General features: G+C 38.1%; 1 protein-coding gene across 7 annotated transcripts in view; it reads right to left on the bottom strand.

Annotated features, from left to right (window-relative positions):
- Nucleotides 1–20,673, bottom strand: part of NRCAM (neuronal cell adhesion molecule) — a 70,756-nt gene that overhangs the window by 39,385 nt on the left and 10,698 nt on the right. For 6 of the 7 annotated variants that reach the window (XM_010153070.1, XM_010153068.1, XM_010153072.1 and 3 more), the window contains 10 exons: nucleotides 19,488–19,599; nucleotides 16,837–17,021; nucleotides 15,373–15,504; nucleotides 5,070–5,213; nucleotides 3,976–4,087; nucleotides 3,499–3,665; nucleotides 3,268–3,415; nucleotides 2,650–2,774; nucleotides 1,742–1,771; nucleotides 278–379 (listed from right to left, as the gene is read on the bottom strand). In XM_010153070.1, coding sequence (XP_010151372.1) covers nucleotides 278–379; nucleotides 1,742–1,771; nucleotides 2,650–2,774; nucleotides 3,268–3,415; nucleotides 3,499–3,665; nucleotides 3,976–4,087; nucleotides 5,070–5,213; nucleotides 15,373–15,504; nucleotides 16,837–17,021; nucleotides 19,488–19,599 — 1,257 coding nt within the window. The remainder of the gene's footprint in view (nucleotides 1–277; nucleotides 380–1,741; nucleotides 1,772–2,649; nucleotides 2,775–3,267; nucleotides 3,416–3,498; nucleotides 3,666–3,975; nucleotides 4,088–5,069; nucleotides 5,214–15,372; nucleotides 15,505–16,836; nucleotides 17,022–19,487; nucleotides 19,600–20,673) is intronic. The other variant, XM_010153074.1, reaches the window with a different exon arrangement.

The following is a 20,673-nucleotide window of genomic DNA, read 5'->3' as shown; positions in this document are numbered from 1 at the left end:
TCAAACGGAACTCACATCAGTATCAATTTCCATGCTAACTAGCTCAGGTTTCTGAATCAAACGCCCAGGTTTTTAGGGCAGCATGTAAGTCTTTCTGGATGGCTGTGCAGTAGAGGACAATCAGTGAATTTTTTTTAATGTAAATAAATGCCAACTGTAGAGAATGCATTTAGCATTCTCTCATGCTGCACACAAAATTTATCTCAGAGCTCTGTGGAATCTGACTACAGCAGAGGTAACATTGTTAAAGTAATGTAAGAGATACAAACAAACATACTTGTAATGGGGCTGTTATTTTCATCTCCTGGTATCCATGAGAGTTCAACGCTTCTTTCGAGCTGACCTGTCAATTCCAAGTCAAAGGGTGGATTTGGCCGAGCTGTAAATCAAATTAATGCAAAGAATATGTAGTTTCATCTTTGAAAAAATCCTTACATTTTAATCAAAAGTATTCCACAAATACAGCAGGGCAGATCTACTCACTTATGTAAGCATGACTTGATGACAATTAGCATGCAAGTGTTACAAAACAGACATAAATGGAGAACTGATGTATCTGGAAAGTTCTATACATTAATAAGAGCCTACATCTGATTTTATCTATGTCTGATTGCAGTGTGGTATTAAAATGTAATAAGATGCAAAGAATTATGAAATGCTTATTTAGTTTATATGTGAGTGATAACTAGTGATAATCAGTGGTTACTAATTCAATAAAACATGGAAAATAAAGAAGCATTCACATCAAAGAAGCTTTTCTAGGATCACTACAAATGTTTTGCCTGTGAGTTCAAAACATGTATATATCAAATAGAGACTAATTGCAATTTATTTTTTGCTATAGTTTAAAAAAAATCCTGAAATTCCAAGCAAGCTGTTCAGCGTTACATATACTCATAATGCTAACGACTTAATTGTCCATTCCAAATTTCTGAAAATAATTCATTATATGATTTTTACACAAAAATCTAGACTAATGAGTAGGTTTATTTAAGAATATATAAGCTGATATATATATTTCACTGAACGCGATTCACATAAAAGTGATGAAGTCGCTCATACTTAAAAGTGTTTTAGGCACATTATATTGCGTTCTATGATCCAAATTCAGAAAAAATACTAACAAATTAAAGGCTGTATGCTGTAAAATTTAAGACTGTACCTGACTGACAGATTTATTGGGGGGAATTTCAGCTTTAATTTTAAAATTCTTACTTTCAATTTCATCAGTCGTAAACCAAACTGGTCAATACAGACCTATCAATTATATGAGTAAAGTAAAATGAAGACAAACTATGAAATAAAGTACACGAGGCCTACAAAGCTATCATCAAAAGCAATGTAAAAACACACCATAATTTGGTTCGTGCAAGTTCTTTGATAGTGAATTAGGTTTCAACGAACAGGTGGATTTACCTTTTAGATCTTTCATTTATTATATAACTAATTTGCATTACAGTGTTCTCTATGAGAAAAACATTATCACACTGTAACCAACCTCAACTAAAAAAAATTTACCTCTGGAAAATATTTATTGCCTAAAATACAAAGCAGCCTGCACTGTAAAATTCCAAAGTCCAGTACTCCAGTAATGAAGCAGTTGGCAAAATAGGATAAAACCACACACACACACACAAACACAGGAAAAAGGGGAAAAAAGAAAGGATGTTGCACTTTGCAATAAGCAAATGAGAAATATATCTGGCAGATGATGTAGAAAGAGAACTGCGTATTAGTTTACCGTAAATGATAGCTGGAGTTGGGGGAGCAGCTGAAAAGAACATTAATATAAAGGATTTAAACAGTTAGTAGCCAAAAGAAACAGAATATTGTAGGTAGGTAAAGAGTATATTAGAGACAAAGAAAAGTTAACTTATTTAGAGTAAATGGTTGATTTTAAATAATACATTGATTTTTTTTCACTGAAAAGTTATAAAAGTATTACTGAATATTTTATCCATTTTTTAATAAGGATAGATGGAAAAAAAAAAGAAAGTAAGAAATCTGATAAACTTTTAAACGAGTACTAGATGCTTGGCATACGTCATTCCTGGATAGGCATAAGATCACAACACAATTTAAAACACAAACATACTTGACGTGAATCTCAGCTTGAACTCAGGTAAGAATCATTCAGGACACCCACTTAAAACTTTCTTACAAGTTGGGAGAAGGGGCAAAGTAACATATTTTACAACAATCTGCAATCATAGAAGCTTAACAGAGAGAACTAATTTAAAATGAAAACCCTTGAAAAGCCATACAACCAAGCATGCTCAGTCTTTCTGAAGCATAATTTAGCTGCAAAAAAGATTCCTGCAGATAACATGTTTATGTTCAAACACTCTGCAACACGTAATCTACTGTGTTAGCTCAGATGCGATCACATAAAAACCTATACAGCATGAAACTGAACACATCCTGTAGCTACTGGACCCTTCTGTAAAGCAGCTGATTCAAAGGCAAACTTTAGGGTAAGACTACATTCTTAAAAAACTGAAACACATTTACAAATAGGTGACATATCCTTTGTCCTGGCCTAGAAACCAAAATTATGTTTGTGCTTTTCTTTTTACATCTACTGCTGTTTTCATACTTAACAGTAACTAAACATAGTTCAGCTATCATAAAGTTTGAGAATATTCTTACCAACAACAGTAAGCACAGCACTTGCTGAGACACTGTCCAGTGTGGTATTAACTATGCAAGTGTATGTTCCATCATCTTTATCAGTTACATTCATAATGGTCAAGTTGTCTTTACCAACTAGAAACCTGTAAATACAATAGATTCAGCCACCGATGTTTTCAATAACTGGTACTGTTAGAAGAAACTTGCATAAGACATTATCAAATCCTATATAACTCTGTATTTCAGCAAATAACTAGACAGCAACGTACGCTACGTTAACCTTTTCTCCATTGCTCATGACCATCTCCCCACAGTAACTATCCTAATGTGGCAAAACTTTAAAACTGTAACCTTCCATTATCCCTTTGGCCTCTATGCCAATTATCTTCTCCTTAAAATTGATGTACGTAGTCAAGGTGCACAATTAAAATTTTTTACATCTCATTTTATTTTGAATTCTATCTTGATGTTTTCACCACACTGCCTAAGTCCTTTAGTCACCAAATACAGGAGAGTGATTACATTTATCAGTCGTCTTTGCCAAATGTCAGTAGGTCAAGATGTTCCTTTCACATATCAGGAAAGGAGCAGACAAAAAGAAACTAAAAAATTAAAGGAAAATTATTTTGTCCATACCTTTCATCATCTGGCAACTCTTCATTGTCCTTCAACCATATAACCGTTGCGAATAAGGTAGAATCATGTTTTATTATACACTCAAATGAAACTTGGCCATATCTCTGAATCACTTTGTATTCTGGCTGTTTAATTATCATTGTTGGATCTGAAATTTAACAGTAAGGTTAGATATGCAGAAAGTCTGAAATTCTGCACTAACCTGCGATGAAAGTGTGATTCATTTCTTACCTTTAACTTCCAAATGCACCTCATTTTGTATCTTTCCTAATTCATTCCTTGCTACACACGTGTATGTACCAGTACTATCCTTTTGAGCCACCGGAATTTCCAAGGTTCCATTATCATGGAAAACATATTCATTTCCACGTAAGATGCTACCTTTCACTCCCTTGAACCTTTATATAAAAAGCAGTATCATTATCCAATATCTTAAGTAAATTCTGACTTATTTTATTATCAGAAAATGCAAACCTGGGACTTCCCCATTGGAAAATACAGACTGAATCGCATAATGAAATTTAAGCTTGACTCTGTAGGGATAACTTAACATTACATGAAGTATATGTAAGTTTACATTAGCATATGTTTAAAAATACCCTATTTTTGCACTGTAAATAGAGTAAAAATAGTTTAAAAGCTTTAAACGTATTTTTCCTTAGAAACCAGGTCTTTTTACATAACTTAAGCACAACTACAAGAGCTTACCATTCGATTTCAGGCTTAGGTGAACCAAAATAAGCACAGTCTAGCAAGGCGGGACTGTCTGCAATGACCTGATACATCTTATTAGCAGGAGTGAGAATTCTTGGTGGCTCAGCTGAAAAGACAAAGATATCTGGATATAGGTACAAATATGCAAATACAAAGAACCAAGACATCAAGAATGGCCTAAAGAATTACATCTTCACATCCTTCTCTGAAGCGATTACTGATCTCTGTCTAGGCCTTAATACGTTCTACCATCAGCAGCCTGAGCAAATGTTAATGTAGGACAATTAGCTTGTGAAAAACAAATACTTCTTTCCTGTTTACAAGTATTAGGGATGGGCACTAAAGGCAATGACTTCATTTGGAAAATTTAAATCAGCGTACGCTTTGAGAAACTCTTGGGAACAGACTGAAATATAGAATTCCAATCAAACCTGCAGGCAGAAACTAGGATGTATTTTTTGTGAAACACCTACATATTTTAAAAGGGACTCTGGAACCAAAGTGAGTTCTTTTATGTAAAAGACAGTGTCTCTCAACATAGAGATCTGCCAGTTCCTACAGGAGAGTCTTTAGAAGTCATTCTGCCTAGGATTTTGCTGCTAGCTTTGTTAAATTCAGTGAGAAGAATTAGAGAAGCCACAGTATCTCGTAACTAGGAACACATTCTTGGGAGGCCTTCCAGATGCATAATCACGTCCCCTTGCCATAGCAATTTAGAGAACATCTATTTAACACATCCAAAACCCTTACAATCAATGAAAGTGTACTGAAATATAATCACTTAAGAAATATTAATTCCTGCCTTATTTTTATGCTCCTGTTTGCTTGATTTACATAAACAGAGATAAAATTTATTCCAAGTATTCCTCAGCTTTCACAACTATCTTTCTTACTTGGGAACAGTGAAAGTGAAATTCAGAAATACACTACAAAAACCAAGGTACGGATACCCTTGCCTTTTACAGGGCTCAGGAAATATGTCCATTCCCACTGAAGATTCAAAGCAAGGTTTGAGTACGCAATCCGTGTAGTAGCAGGAGACAACTGAATACACAAGAAAACTGAAAAATATAAAATCTGTTTCTTACCCAGAACATTCACAAATGCGTTTGCTAGCAAGTATCCATATTCATTAGAAGCGTTGCACTGGTAAACAGCACTTGACCTTTCTTGCACGTGTGAGAAAATAATGGTATCACCATCTACCTTTCTGCTAGGATCTTCTGGGGCAACTGTTGGTGTAATGAAAAAAAAAAAATTCATAAACTGCTGTTGGATGACATGTTTCATACTTCTGAAAAGAAGAAACAATTTGAAAGACCAATACACCCCTGCTATTTTCCTAGATGACTGTTCACTGGTTGAGATGTGAATTTCAATATGATTAAGGAAGTTCTTCCAATTCTACAAATAATTAACTCAGGGTGGTAGAGTTCCCATTTTTTGACTTTTTTTGTTGTTGTTTGTTTTTCAAAGTGAAGTTGAGATCATATATTGCATGCGTTACAGAGGAAAAATATTCCTATGACAGGATTTGGGCAAATACAGACAAAATCTAGAAAAAATAAGGAAATATTTCTGAGTGTCAAAAGAAAATTATATTAGAATTACACTGGAACTTTACAATCCTCTGTGATTTAAAGGCTTCAGCTTTTCAATATAAAAATATCACATTATAAATAATTATCCAAATACAAAAATAATCTTAGACGGTTGAAAACTATCTCAGAATAAACCATAGGTAATTCTTTCACACAAAATTGAATCTTCACAAGAGAAGTAATAGGAATTCAGTAGGTGGCAGTCTTTCCCTTTTATAAAATTATACAATGCCATTTTCTCAACTGTTCTGTAGTTGCCTGAGCTGTCAAACTGCTCTTGCATCCCACAAGTATGGAGAATATGACTGAAAAAAAATTCTGAGGTATTACTGAAGAATAATAGCTGTCAGTTATGATACAAATGGATGGTTAGAAAGGTGGAGAGAAAAAAAATCTTAGCTTGTACCACCACACTGCATGAAAATGCACAAACTATAGTTTAGTATTTTAAGTAAGTATTAAAACACAATTTATTATTAATACTGAAATTTAATTTCAAAATTATATATATTGATATTAAAAATAAATGCATATATGCATTAAAAATGCATCATAGTTTGGTTGCATCATCAAAACTGACCCCTGAATCTATTTTTGGAACTTAAGCAAGTATATTTATGAAAGGCATTTTCATATAAAATTGTTTCTCATTTCTTTTGATACATACAAAAGGTCAATTAACTAAATTAGCATCTTTTTTTTAAAGTGACAAAGCCTTTTGGTTCAGACAATAGCTCAGTACTCAACTATCAAGAAAAAGGAGAAATTCCTCCTACATTTCCTCAAATCTACTGAAGTATCTGTTACTGAATTCTCTTAAGAGAGAAGAATGAAAGTGGACAGATGAAGGGGACCACAGTTCTGTGCCCCCACTTAAGGATATGTCCATCTTGGGTGAACTCTAAGGCCATTTTGCATTAATTACTATCAATTTCCAAACAGATGCCTCAAGAACAGTTTTCTACTTCATTTTTAACACTGAAAAAATTATTTTTCACCACTCTCCACACACAGTCAAATCTATATCCCAAATTCAACAATTTGAAAAAGGAAGACAAAGGTACTACTGGAATTTTAAATGCTTTTTCTCTGGGCTTCTGGATTGCTGGCACTCATTTTTCTCTGTTTTTGCATTACTTCCCATCGTGTTCCATGTTCCACATTGCTTCCTATTCTATGTTAATGACATTTTCATTAAAAGATTCATGGGCTGAAAATAGACGGAGCAGGTGAGTAGCCCAGCAGGCAGGCCAGTCAGCTGTGAGAAGTGGTCTGTTTCTGCATACAAATCACTGTTAAATGGAAAATACACACAACCGTTCTCCCAGGAGGTAGGAGATCACCCCACGGCCGTTCCAGTCATGGCTACTTCCTGCCGCAGGCCCCGGGCTTCCCTCCACTCATGCCCTCCGAATCCTGCAGGGTTTTCTGCACCCAGACAGAGCTTGAACGGGTGCACAGACTTGCCCCCTCACACACACTCCCATACATAATACCTTCACAGGCTGATGGTTGGGCCCTTTCAGAGAGATGGAAGCCATTTGTTCAATCCTCTGCGACTGAAGAACTGGATTTTAAAAGAACAATCTAGCCATTAAATTATTATATAAAAAGAAGGGTAGCATCTTCCCTTCTCATTGCTGTATTTAAGGAAAAAGAGATATCCCTCTTCAGTTATTTGAAGGAAAAGAGGTAGGTGCCTGATCTCAGAAAAGCACTTCAAGCTGCAGGTCCCAAGAGGAACAAAAACAAACGGAGGGAAGTGTCAGTGCTTCCTTTTAACTGGTTTAGCCACTTGCATGCTGAAGGGCACCGATGTTCGAAAGCTCCCTGTTGAGACTGGCACCTGTTCAACAGTCTGTCTTCTGACACACCTCATCCTCCCACACACCACCAACAGAACCCGCACATCCTGTGCCATGTACTACGCTGTGTTTTGCAGGGCCAGGCCCTAGAAGTTAGATGCTGCATCATCCAGCTGCTTTAATGATCCTAAGCACACACTGCTGCACTCGCACCCAGAGAAGGGTTGAGGCTGGAAGGGACCTTGGAAGGTCATCTGGTCGAACCCCCCGCTCAAGCACAGCCACCTAGAGTCAGTTCCTCAGGACTGTGTCCAGATGGGGAAAGGATCACTTCCCTTGACCTGCTGACAATATTGTCTAACATAGCCCATTAGCCTCTGACATAAGGGCTCCTCCCATTTTTGTGCTACCAGCAAACTTGCTGAGGGTACACTCTGCTCCATCACCCAGATCATTAATGAAGATGTTAAACAGGACTTGCTATGCTGCTAGTTACTGGCCTCCAACTAGACTTTGGGCCACTCATCACCACTCTCTGGGTGCAGCCATTCAGTCATTGTTCTATCCACCTCATTCTCTGCTTATCCAGCCCTCACATCAACAGCCTGCCTATGAGGAACTTAGGGAGAAAAGTCCAGGTAGACAATATCCTCTCATCTACCTGGCCAGTCATTTAATCACAGAAATGTATCAAGTTGGTCAAGCACGACTTCCCCTTGGCGAAGCCATGCTAACTACTCCTGATGGTTTCCTTAATGCGCCTGGAAATGGTTTCCAGAATAGTTGCTCTATCACCTTCCCAAGAATCAAGGTGAGACCACCAACTTGTAGTTCCCTGGGTTCTCCTTCTTGCTGTCCTTGAAGACAGGAGTAACATTTGCTTTCCTTCAGTCTTTGGGCACCTCTCCCTGTTACCACGATCAATCAAAGACTATCAAGAGTGGCCTTGCAATGACACCTGTCAGTTCCTTCAGCACTTGTGGGTGCATCCCATCAGGACCCACCGTATGTCCAGTTCGTGTAAGTGTTCTCTGACCTGATCCTCTTCCACCAAGGGTACATCTCCTTCCAGCCTTTCCCCTGCTCTCTGGGACCTGAGATTCCTGAAGGCCAGTCTTGCTAGTAAAGACTGAGGCAAAGAAGGCACACAGAACTTCAGCCCTTTCCATGTCCTTTCTTTTCTTTTTCTGGGGAAAGAGAGCAATGGGAGGGCCACTGAAGCACTGCTTGTTTGCCTTTATGAGGATTCTGGACACATTACAGGATAGCTGCACAAGAAGGAGAAAATGCTTTTGACATGTTTGACAAATTTGTATTTGGCACCACTAGGCAAAAAAAGAATTACATAACATGGGTTTGTACGATCAGGATAATGGATGATGAGGATCTGCTACAGGAGTTCCACTGCTGTAACAGACGACTGAACACATGCCCTGTAACCGCCAACACTGACCCCCAATAACATGGAGGCTCAGCTGATGAACGTGTTTATGTCCTTTCTGGATAAAGACCTGGTGGCCTGGTTAAACCTGATTTTTCCATCACTTTGTATAATAAAACAGCTTCTTGACTCTACAGCCACATACAGCATATTCCTGTACAGAGAAGGTGTAGCCTTTATCACAGTTAGTCAGCAGCACCCTGAGTATCTCCTTTTCACCTGAATGCATACTTCCATCTGTTTCATAAACTCAGCCAGCCCAAGCAATTACTTTTGTTTAAATAACCACTGTGGCACCATTACTTTTTTCCCTGAAAAAAAAAGACAGAATGAAATGTGCTGTCTGAACAGAAGCAGTTAAAACACACTATTATGCTTAAAACTGGAAGGAAAAAAATCCAGATTTTGTTGAGATATTTTACCCTTTCCTGTTGAACTATTTCATTTTCCTGATCAATTTTAATTGCTGGTCAGTGTGCATTTATGCAAATTCAGGAAGCTAAACACAGTGAAGAACAGAACAACTGTCAACTGATAATGCAGTATATAACATAATCAGTCCAAATAAATGATACAAACTTCAGACTGATATGTAAGAAAAACAAGTATTTTGGGAAAATAATTATTAAGACAGGAAATTGGTCTAACAACTTTAAATTCTTTAGCTTAGATCTTTAAGCTCTGTGTAAAACTGGGGAAGAAAAAAAAAAAAACCAAAAAAACAAAACCATTGCTTGGAGTTGTGGGTTTTTTTAAGTTGGGCATAAAAATAAAGCTTTTATTGTGAGGGTAGTCAGACCCTGAAAGAGGATCCCCAAGGAGGTGATGAAGTCTTTGTCCCTGAGATAATAAAATCTGTCTGGACACAGTCTTGACCAACCAGATGCAGATAACACCCTGCCTCAGGCAGGCAGGTTGGACTGGAAGTTCCTTTCACCCTCAACTATGCTGTGATACTGTGGTTTTAAAACAGCCTAACAAACAGTGTAGACTGAAAATAATTCACTGGGAAAGAGACATACACCTTTGATAGTGCTTCTGTAATTTGCTGTTGTCTAAAAAAGCTAATTATGTGAAAATCACCATTCCTGAAATCAGAGTTCCTTATGTTGTAACTACACTCTGAAATACAACAGAGTATAAGATCCAGCTGACATCAGTTCTCAGCTCTGCCAATTTAAACTCCAGGTCCCACAGGGCACTGAACTAGGGTGGGTTTTGTTGCCTGAGAAGTATGATGTAAGCTAAGGTAGTATAAACTTTTTTCCAGAAGCACATTGTGGATTACAATCATAGTTTGTAGGATATGTGAGTACTAACTGTTCTGTTCTATAGTGAAGACACTGATGTCATCCTCAGATGTTGTACTAGAGATTCCCTCTGGAAAAGAAAGGGACAAAATGACTTGACTGCTGTTCCATGTATCAATGAGAACACATACACCTTTGGCATGTGCAAGAGCTAATCCTATCTACATCAGTCCGATGCCACAGAAAAACACAGTGAAAGCAGAGAAAAATTTCTCTTCAGAAAAGAGCAGAAATACACATCACTGTCTTTAGATGCCTGCATCTTCTTTAACAAATCAAAGTTATGAACCAACAGTAATCAGTTCTGCTGTGTATTCCCATATGACTGTTGGAAAACAAATGTAATAAGACCAAGTCTGTTGTTTAAGTGTTATAGTGCTTAGTCACTCATTTCTTTAGTAAAGCTGAGTTATCGTTTTGTATCAAAAGCAGAATATTAGTTTCTCAGACAAGCTGAGACAATTATTTGATTTAGATTTTTACGCTGAACATTCATTCTTGGAGTTCTGCTATTACTATAAGTCTGTCCTTAAGTTTATGCATAAAATAACAGATAATGTAAATGGGAACATGAGATTATGATTTTCCACAACTCTAACTTCAGAGAGATTTGAAGACCCTGTCATTATGGAAACACAGGAAGAAAGCAAAGGCAGAAGGTTGGGTGCTTTTTTTCTGCTATGAATGTATACGGTCCTTGTGCAGTGATGCTCATGTATGCTTTTCAAGTTCTCAGAGGATCCTTTGTATTATAATAACTTTTGCTAGAATTATCATCCCATCATTCTTGACCCGCTTATTCTTCTAAAACCTCACATTCATGAGTAATTTATGAATATAGTAACCATTTTCAAAGCTAGAAAAGTCTTTCTGTGGTTAAAAATAACTACAACTGAATGACCGAGATGGAATTTTTTAAGAATTATTCATATTAATTTGGACATCTGTTTTCAGATAGATTAGCTACAACAGGAGAACATTATAGAACCAGGACTTAACATTATCAATCAGCCAGCCAGGAAAACTGGGAGGAACATCCAGTGTGTAGTCACTAAGGTGGCTTGATAAGGAGGTATGTCCCTTATGGAGGAACCTCCTGGTTTTCTGTACCATAAGGTCTATGAATGTGCATCCAGCTAACAGTCCTCTGGCTATAGCTGACCTTCCTCATAACATCTGAAAACCCAAATCCTTTTCTCTCACATCTCTGCTCATACTACCTAAATACCATCTTATGTATTTAGAGAATGTTATGTGCCTAGAATCCTTGTTTTCTTCTTTTTCTTTAGAGGGGAGAAAGGTGGGTCTGGAAGCCATGCATTCAGAGTTGAACACAAACTGGTAGTTGAATAGCATGGGTGGGCAGTACAGTGCATCAGACACTTGAAAACCTACAGGGTTAACCAATGCTGAACCTAAGCAAGAAACCCAAGAAACTTAAGTAATCCAATTTTGCCTTATTCCACCCCTTAGTGCCAACTGATAAAGACTTCATTCCAGAAGAGATAGGATATGGAAGAAGATGCCCTTTTCCTTTTTTTACCAATCTCACTTGCTCCTCAGCAAAACATCTTCCTGTGACCACCGAAATCCTTGTTTCCAAATTTCTGATTCTGATTGTACTTTTGCCTCCAACGGGACAGCAGGTTATTACCTGCACTACCTGCAACCACCATCTGACTATCTTGTGCAGAATAAAAAGCCATGATTATCAAAGGTTTTCATAGCTGCTGCAGCTCCTTGGCCAGAAGCACAGTTCCAACCCAATGAGAGCAGAAGCAGTGGGTAAATGCCTGCCCTGGCAGTGCCTTCCTCTCCGAGACTGAACTCCTCAGGGCATCGGAGTCCAGCAGATTTCTCCTCACCTTCCATGGCTGCAGTGAACAGCCCATGTGTGTGCTCGCAGAGAACATGATGGATGCCGAACCTCTGAGCCAGGGATTATCAAGTCCTTTCACGAAGGAAATCTAAGGGCTAACGTTTCTCCTAAAATTCAAATGACTAATGGAGACTAAATAAAACCTCCAATTCAATGTGAAAGGTGATATAAACAAGTGAAGAACATGTTGAAAGAAGATACACAAAGTAGTGCACTGAAAGGCACTGTTTAAAGCTAAGTGTACGTATTTAATATTTAATAGCTCATCATGAACTCTAAACCACTGAACCAATAAATTAGTCTTTTGTGCAGGGTTTCAAATGCCCTTCTGAAGTCCAATTATGAAAGTGCTTCCCCTTCCCAATTAATCTGGGTTGTTACTTTCTTAAAAGTCGAGATACTTTATGCATGGTTTCCCTTTTGTAAAACCACGCTGAGTATCTAAGCAGTAAAACACAACGGATTATGCAGTGGTATAAATAATGCAGATCTTCAGTGTGAACTGAAGCACAAGGCAAGGCAGAGTCACAGCCTGCACTTTCAACTGCTACTTGCCAAAGTACTTCTAATTGACCTCAACGGGACTGTGCCTTGAGAGTTCAAATTACTCCTGTGAGTAAATATTAGGTTAGTTCTGTTTCACTCCAGCGTGTCTGAAGCAGCCTTCTCTTCAGATATGCTGGAGTTTTTCTTTTAAGTGCTATTGTTGAATTAATGAAACTATTTCAAAGAAACCCAAAATATTCCTTGAAATGTAATTTTTTTACTCTGATTAATATAACCTGGAACAAAATTTACACCACTGCAATTACACCACTCCTTAAGATGCACTACATTTTTCTCCACTTTTCCCTTTTGCTATTTAAGCCTCACTCTTTGACTGAGACATGGCCGAACGGTTTTCTTCAACATTCCCCCTTCCTTGTCTGACTCTATTATAGAAAAACAAAACTGGAAGAATTAAGCATCTCCCAGTTGTGCTTTCCAATAGAAAATTAAAGTATTGCAAACAGATTACTGGGCCACAGGAGGCACATTGATGACAGCAGGGCTTTGAAATTCAAATGTAGCTCTTTTTCTTTGAAACCCTGCCACGGGTGTAGCGCTCTCAGAACTGCCCCGAAGCTGAAACAGCTGCTTCAGTTTCCTTTTACAGTGATTGACTAATCATCCCGTTGGAAGAAGAGGGGCTCTTATTTCTATAATTCAGTAACAAGCGAACAAAAAAGCACACTGTACTTGGTAGCTTCCAGAGCAGCTTTTGATAACTCAGAACAATACAAAATCACAAGAATCTTAAGAACTACACTTTCTGTGATCACAATACTACTTCTTCTTAGATGCCCTGACAGACTCAGTGCTACTGGAACATCCAATCACTTGCACTTAAGCATTTCAGGTGGATAAAATTTCAGGTTTTCCTAGCAGTGAAAGTGATCATTAACAAAAGTCTGAACTACCCAGCTATTTATTTCCTGTGCTCTTTTCTTCCTTTTTTTTTCCTCCTACTGAGTTGAGGGGGTAATTTAATTAAAGTCTCTTAATTTTTACTGAGTTCCCTTCAATAAGACTCTGTGTATACTGATTTCTCAAGGCCAACCAGCCAATATATTCTGCCCTCATATTTGGGAAATATGGTGGCATCCTGCAGCTGCTTCTGAAAACTCTGTTTCTTACTGTTTTACTGCTATCCTGCAAGAATGCGGAACACATCATTGCTTTCCTGGAAAATGTACTTGTCTGTCATTTGAACAGCGTGTCCTACAGTTTCACAAGGAAGCAGCGTGAGGCAAAGGTGAGTCTCATAGCCAGGTAAAAAAGATTTTACTGGTCAAGAGATCTGAAAAGCAGAGTTAAAACTATCAGGGCAGCAGGATAAAAATATCCTCAAAACAAAACAAACAAAAAAAGTAAGGAAGATGAGAACAATGAAAAGGCAGAAAGGAAAAGAGCAGGACAGGTACCAAATTGTTGTAAGACATGCATTTATGATATATTTACGTACAACAGATACAATATAAAATTACATTGCTATTTTCCTGTTTCCCTGTAATATCATTGTTTGATGAGGTGCTTAGTATCAGCTTACAAACTTATTTAACCAATGGAAACTTCTTATTTTAAATCTCAGGCTAGAGAACTCAATTTACACTGAATTAGAATTCCTGAAACAGGTCCTTCATTAAGTATTTCTATCTGTTTCAATATATACCCTTTAACCCCAAAAGTTGAATATTTTTCCCTCCATTTCAGCTTAATTTGTCTTGTATCCCAAATATTTTGAATATACCTACTGAAGGTTCTTGTTTACCTGCTGCTATTTCCTAGATTCTCACTGCAGAGAATCCTCCTCCATGTGCCAAACTCCATGGCATTTACTTCATCAACCTACTTAAACACCTCCTGAAACTCCTGAAAGTTTCAGTGTCACACTTTCAACAGGTCAGCACAGACCAATGTTCTAGAGCACATTCTCTCTCATGAGTCAGAGTAGATTGTTTCTATAAGATCATTTTGTGAAAGTATAAAGGTAGAAGAACCAAGTGTGATTTTAAGGTACAGGTCACCCCGAGTGCAAACCCAACCGACACACTTCCGTGTCCTCCAGCAAGTTCTTCCCAAGAAAAGCTGTGCTATGTATAGCAGCTATCTGGTGTCTGTCATACCCTGTTGCCAGTCACAACACTGCAACAATTAAGTGACTCAATCACCAATCGGTTGCTTTTCTTACCCAGGCACACAGAAACAGATGTTTCACTGCCTCAGGGGTTCCTTTTCTTTCACACCTACTTGGCACAAGCTGTTTGCCAGGCACTTGCTGACACATTCAGTCAGTTTTGCTGCTGTTGCTTTTTAGTGCTGAAGCCTGGAAGGCTCAAACATACTCTAAGCTGCAAATCCTGCAAAAGTACTCTGCACATCCACAGGTGTGAGGAATTGACTTTTTATGTCACCTTGACGATTGCTAGACAACATCAGTGTTGTAGCGGAGCGGCAAAGGACAGATCGAGCACATGTGACCGCTACGGCAACACGATGGCAAAAAATACACCCCAGCAATATCCCGGTAAAAGGGTCAGGGCGCAGCTTTGTTACTACAGCCCCATCTCCACGAGGATACTGCCAGCAGAACACCAGACAGAACAACCAGGAGTACAGCCACAAATTTTAGAGGCACATCTTATTGTTCCACTTCTAGTAACCACATTGGTTTTATCCCTTTGTTTATAATTCAGGATTACCTGTCAGACAAAAACCACTCAAATACGTGCTCTTCACTTCTTTCTGAGAAAAACACCCTGATATCCCTCACATTCTCTTACTCATCCTCCTGTGAGGTAATTGAGAATCTTACTTGCTATGGGAACGCCATTTACAAGCCAGCTAATATTAGGCTTTGGGTTGCCGTTAGCTCTGCAGATCAACGTCCCATCTTCTCCGGGAGACAAGACCAAGTTTCTGGGTGCTGTTATCCAGTATGGGGCAGCTGGGGTCAGGAAGAGAAACACAGCAATTGTTTTCCAAAATTACATACAGAAAATCATAAGGCACAGTCATGGTAACCAGAAGACAATTCAAACAAGGCATGTATAGATACAGATTTATACTGTTAATTTTTTTTTTAATATATGTGACAGTTGGTGATCAGCTGGTGGATTTTACTTTGGCTAAACTGGCTGCCCACTGCATTAAAATTCTGAGATAAGCAGCAAGAGGTTCTTTTGTTTCATTTAGGGCCTGCTTTGAGTCTAATTTGCCTTTCCTAAAGCAAGTAAAATGAATCTGCGTATGGCATCTGCAGAGACTGGAGTGGTCTTTTGATTAACTTCAGAGATATCCATGGTCACAGTAGCTAGGCCATTAGACATGAATTTAGGTTTGATTACATAAAAAGATTCCATGTCAAGGGTGAAATTTAGAAATGGCAGAATCCTTGGCCTCGCTTCATTCAGTGGGTGATTACAGTGGGGCCAGATATTTACCTGAGACCTCTGAAAATACACAGATCAGAACGGATGGAACACTGTCCTTATCAAAAGATATTCATCTATGTCCCCATCTCTTTTACAATAAATAACCACAAATACCATATGCCATCACATACATTGCAATTAAATTTCAGATGTAAACAGAAAATTAAACTTCTGCTCTTAAAAAGGAGGTTGAATGTGATCATAAAATGACACTGGTCTACAAGAAAATAAATGGCTATTTAGCATGCAAAGTAAGCATTACGGTTGATTACTTCAATGACTAATTAGCTGTCATCACAGGTTTTTGTTTCATGGTATTCAAAAGATACTTAAAATTCCTATTTGGACAAACATACTCTAAGTGGTTTTAGAATTACTAAGACATCATCTTGGGTAAAAAAGACATGAAGAAGATACAAAACCGGAAGTGTCAATTAAGAAAGAAAAAGGAAGAAGAAAATAGACCTTAAGACAGTAGTAAAATAGAGAAGAGACAGAATCTGGGCTATATGAATACAGAGCAGAAAAGATGGAGAAAATAAGGAGATGAAAAAGAGAAATGGGGAGGTAGATAAAAAACAAGGGAAAGAAACGGTTTTACGACATAATCAAAGGATCTAAATTAAAGGTGTCACCAGTACAAGCTAAGAAATTATTTTACTACTCTTACAGTGAAATCTTAATTTACCCTGATGCTTTACAAAATAGCATACTAAAAAAAGAAAAAGAGAGGGTTTTTTACCATTACCATTCATCCTTTCAGCTATATTTTGTCCTAGAAAGCTTAATTCAGTCTTGCATTCTGGACACGGTTAATATTACATTAAGGACGATTTTTGCATTACCTTTCACAGTTACTGAAATCACATGATGAGCAGACCCTAATATATTTCTTGCTATACATTTGTAGTTCCCAGAGTCAGCTTCAGAAACATCTAGAATCTTGAGAGTTTTCTTAAAGTTTTCAAAAAATGTTCTGTTGGCTGGCAGTTCCCCACCCTCTTTAATCCAGCGGATTACTGGAGTGGGTCTGGAGAAGCAAAAGCATAGACCAAATTTAGGGACTGGAGAAAAGGAAGACAGAAGTTCAATACATTAATTTTTTGAACGTGTATTTTACAAATAATTGTTTTAAGAGCCTTTACCTAGATACTGGGGCACGTCGAGCAAATGTGCAAAATGTGCCAGCATTTGTTTCTAGGAAATGACAAGCCTCACTAACACTGTCAATGGCCATCTGTTTGTAGCTTAATAATTACAGAATATATTTGTCTGCTGATTAATCTAAAAACCCTGATGGTTAATAAATTAATACAAGTGTATTTCAAATCTTATTGCACTGGTACTATTAAATTGATGCTCATGAGGCTTTAAAAGGTAGCTTCTAGATAAGGAGGAGTTTATAATTGTCCTTCATGTGAGCAATATCTTAACGCTTCATGAACGTCATGAATTTTACAGCAGAGCTGTAAGGAGACAGAAGCATTCCCTGTGAGAAATCAAGAAAAACACACCAGTGCTGAGTGAAGTATAGCTGCTTGTAACTGCAACATATCTATGTCTTGGCTACGCCCCATGCTGTGCACTGAAGGTGAAGGTTATCCAAACACATGATATATACTTCTTAAATCACAAGAAATTACAAGGTGTTGCTTAGTGAGTAGAACATCCTCCCTCAAATTGTAATGATTCAAGGCAAATATTCCCTTAGCAGTCTAATATCACATATTTTGTAACACAGACCCTTAGCAAACTTGACTTTTAATTATGGTATTAGTAATTAGGAATAGTTGTTTTAAACAAAATCTGAATCCGGCCTTTTGTGGACAACTACATAAGCTTTTCTCATTGATTTTTTTTTTTTTTTAATTACATGATGGCCAGCAAGAATCATAGAATCATAGAATCATAGAATGGTCAGGGTTGGAAGGGACCTTAAAGATCATCTAGTTCCAACCCCCCTGCCATGGGCAGGGACACCTTCCACTAGACCAGGTTGCTCAAAGCCACATCCAGCCTGGCCTTGAAGACAGCCAGGGATGGGGCATCCACAGCTTCTCTGGGCAACCTGTTCCAGTGCCTCACCACCCTCTCTGTGAAGAATTTCTTCCTGACATCTAATCTAAACCTCCCTGATTTCAATTTATACCCATTACCCCTTGTCCTGTCACTACAGGCTCTTGTAAAAAGTCCTCTCCCAGCACCCCTGTAGGCCCCCTTCAGATACTGGAAAGCTGCAATGAGGTCTCCTCGGAGCCTCCTCTTCTCCAGGCTGAACAAGCCCAGTTCTCGCAGCCTTTCGTCATAGGAGAGGTGCTCCACCCCTCTGATCATCTTCGTGGCCCTCCTCTGGACTCGCTCCAAGTGGTCAATATCCTTCTGATATTGAGGGCTCCACAGCTGGATGCAGTACTCCAGGTGGGGTCTCACCAGAGCAGAGTACAGGGGCAGAATCACCTGTATAATAATGTATAATAGTCTGCTTTTTTCCCCATTTTTAACCAGCCCTTTTATTGGCGTTTGGATCACTGAATACTTTAACTGCAGGGTTATCAAAAAGCATGTAAGTATATTGCAGATGAAGGTTACCTGAGCTGATGCTACTCCCACTCTTCAGGTATAGTTCTGCTGGTGCAGACACCTCAGCAGACGACAGCTGAGACAGGAACACTGCACTGATGCTCATATCAAGCTGTGTCAAGCTGTGCACAAGCGTGCCCTGTGGAGCTTATGCAAGTGAACAGCTTATGGTGTGCTGCATCATTTCCGATTCTTGACTTTCCTCATGGCTACCTCAGAGCACTCTGCGTTATATGCTTTTGTGCACTGTAAACATGTGTACACTTCCTGAAATAGGTACTAAAGATTTTGCACTCCTGCACAGTTCCGTCTATTTTCACATTTCTTCCCAAGAATTAAACCAATTTAAGATCAAACTAGTTCACGAAGTTAAATTGCTCTTTAGACACTTTCTACTTGCACAATAACCAGCAGAAGCACACTTGCATTACATCGAAGAAACAAGTAGCAATTAAACTCAATTACAATGAGAAATTGGATGTAAGGAGCTGAAGGTATGTTCTAACAACTCCCACCTCGCTATCTACTAAGTAATTATTAGCATACATAAGCAGCTTCTTCAGATTAGACCAGCAGATTCTTATCTATTTTTATATACTTTGAGAGCCTGATGATTGTAAATTTAGGTTATAACCAGAGATTTGATTGCTAAGTGCAATTCTGCAGATGTGTGTCCGAGTTTAGACTATGGCATTTCTTGCTGTGTACTTTAAGAAAACAGTGGTTTTCTTAAATGAGCCCTGTGGGCAGGGTTTAGGGGTATGAGAAGGCTCCCTTAAAGAGCTCTTTCCATTTTACATTTCCACCTCTTGGAAATACCTAAGATTATACAGTGATAATGTTTTAGGCATCTGTGAAATGTTTCAGTATCTCTCTGCATTTTTATTTAGAAAAACAGCCTGAAAAACCAACTCACAGTCCTGCTGCGATGCACTCCAACAAAAGCACATTTCCTCTGAGTTCCACTTTGGTACTTGTGCTGCCTGTTGGTGTTAGAAGAATTGGCTGCCTCTCTGTAACTGGCTTTGCTGGAACAAGAAAAAACAAAATATTTAATTTATAAATTTTATTTTAATTCTGATCAAATGCATACATCCATTCTCACGTTTTGGACAGAGATTTTGTTCCACATTGACCATTTAATTAAAAATCATGGTTAAAAACCACAACTACACAGCTCAACAGATTAGGTTTTTGACAGACATAACATGTCTCAGCCTGTTAAATGTTATAATTTTGAACACATATGAAATATGTTATTTTTAAAGATGGGAGCAAGTGATATATAGGCAACTATGCAGCCTGATGGATGGATGGATTCTGAAGCTTTAATCCTAACCAGCCGCTATTCAGCAGAACTATTACGGGGAATAAGGTGTCACTGATGTGAGTCGTAGTGCAAGACTGAAAGTTACCAAAAATTTCTGAGCTTCCACCAGAACACCAAAGTTGTTGTATCCAGAAATATAAACTAAAGGGATAAAACATACACTCCACTTTGCAATATGCTTTGTTCAATATTTTCTAGACAACATGAGGCATCTTCTCAGAAGTTAAGCCTTGTATTCTCCTCTGATTATATATTTAACTTTAATTCAAGCTGTTTCCCAGTCTGGTAATAAAGAACCACTGATGAACCCGCAAGAAATAACCACAGCAAACAGAGAGCTATAAATGTAAGACCCATTTCTGACATTATACTCTGTTGGCTTTTGAGGTATTACAGTGTTTCATGTGCTTTCATGGAAGTCAGAATAAGAGTGCTTTCGGTAAATACTCTAATGGTTTTTGTAGTACTTTTAAAATACAGAATTAAATTTCTTTAAAATGCAATAGCAATGTGAATCATTACAGTAAACTATTGTAGGTTGTTTTACATGTTAGCAGAAACATAATAAAGTTGTCTATTAGGGTTCAAGATTTACTGATAGACTAACATAAATAGAACACTTTTAATACAGTACGGGCTATGAATTTGGTAAAAACTAGTACATGAACAACTTAAAGTTGGGAGAAAAGGGCAGTCTAGAGTCAAGAACGCAGCTGACAGTCACAGACAACAACTAATTACCCAGTTTCAGCACTGCTGAGGACTGCTGACT

Source organism: Eurypyga helias, unplaced genomic scaffold (genome assembly GCF_000690775.1).
Source record: "Eurypyga helias isolate BGI_N326 unplaced genomic scaffold, ASM69077v1 scaffold6426, whole genome shotgun sequence".
NCBI classification, from domain to species: Eukaryota; Metazoa; Chordata; class Aves; order Eurypygiformes; family Eurypygidae; genus Eurypyga; species Eurypyga helias.
Note: the sequence above shows the minus strand (reverse complement) of the source record. Positions and strands in the feature narration are given on the sequence as shown.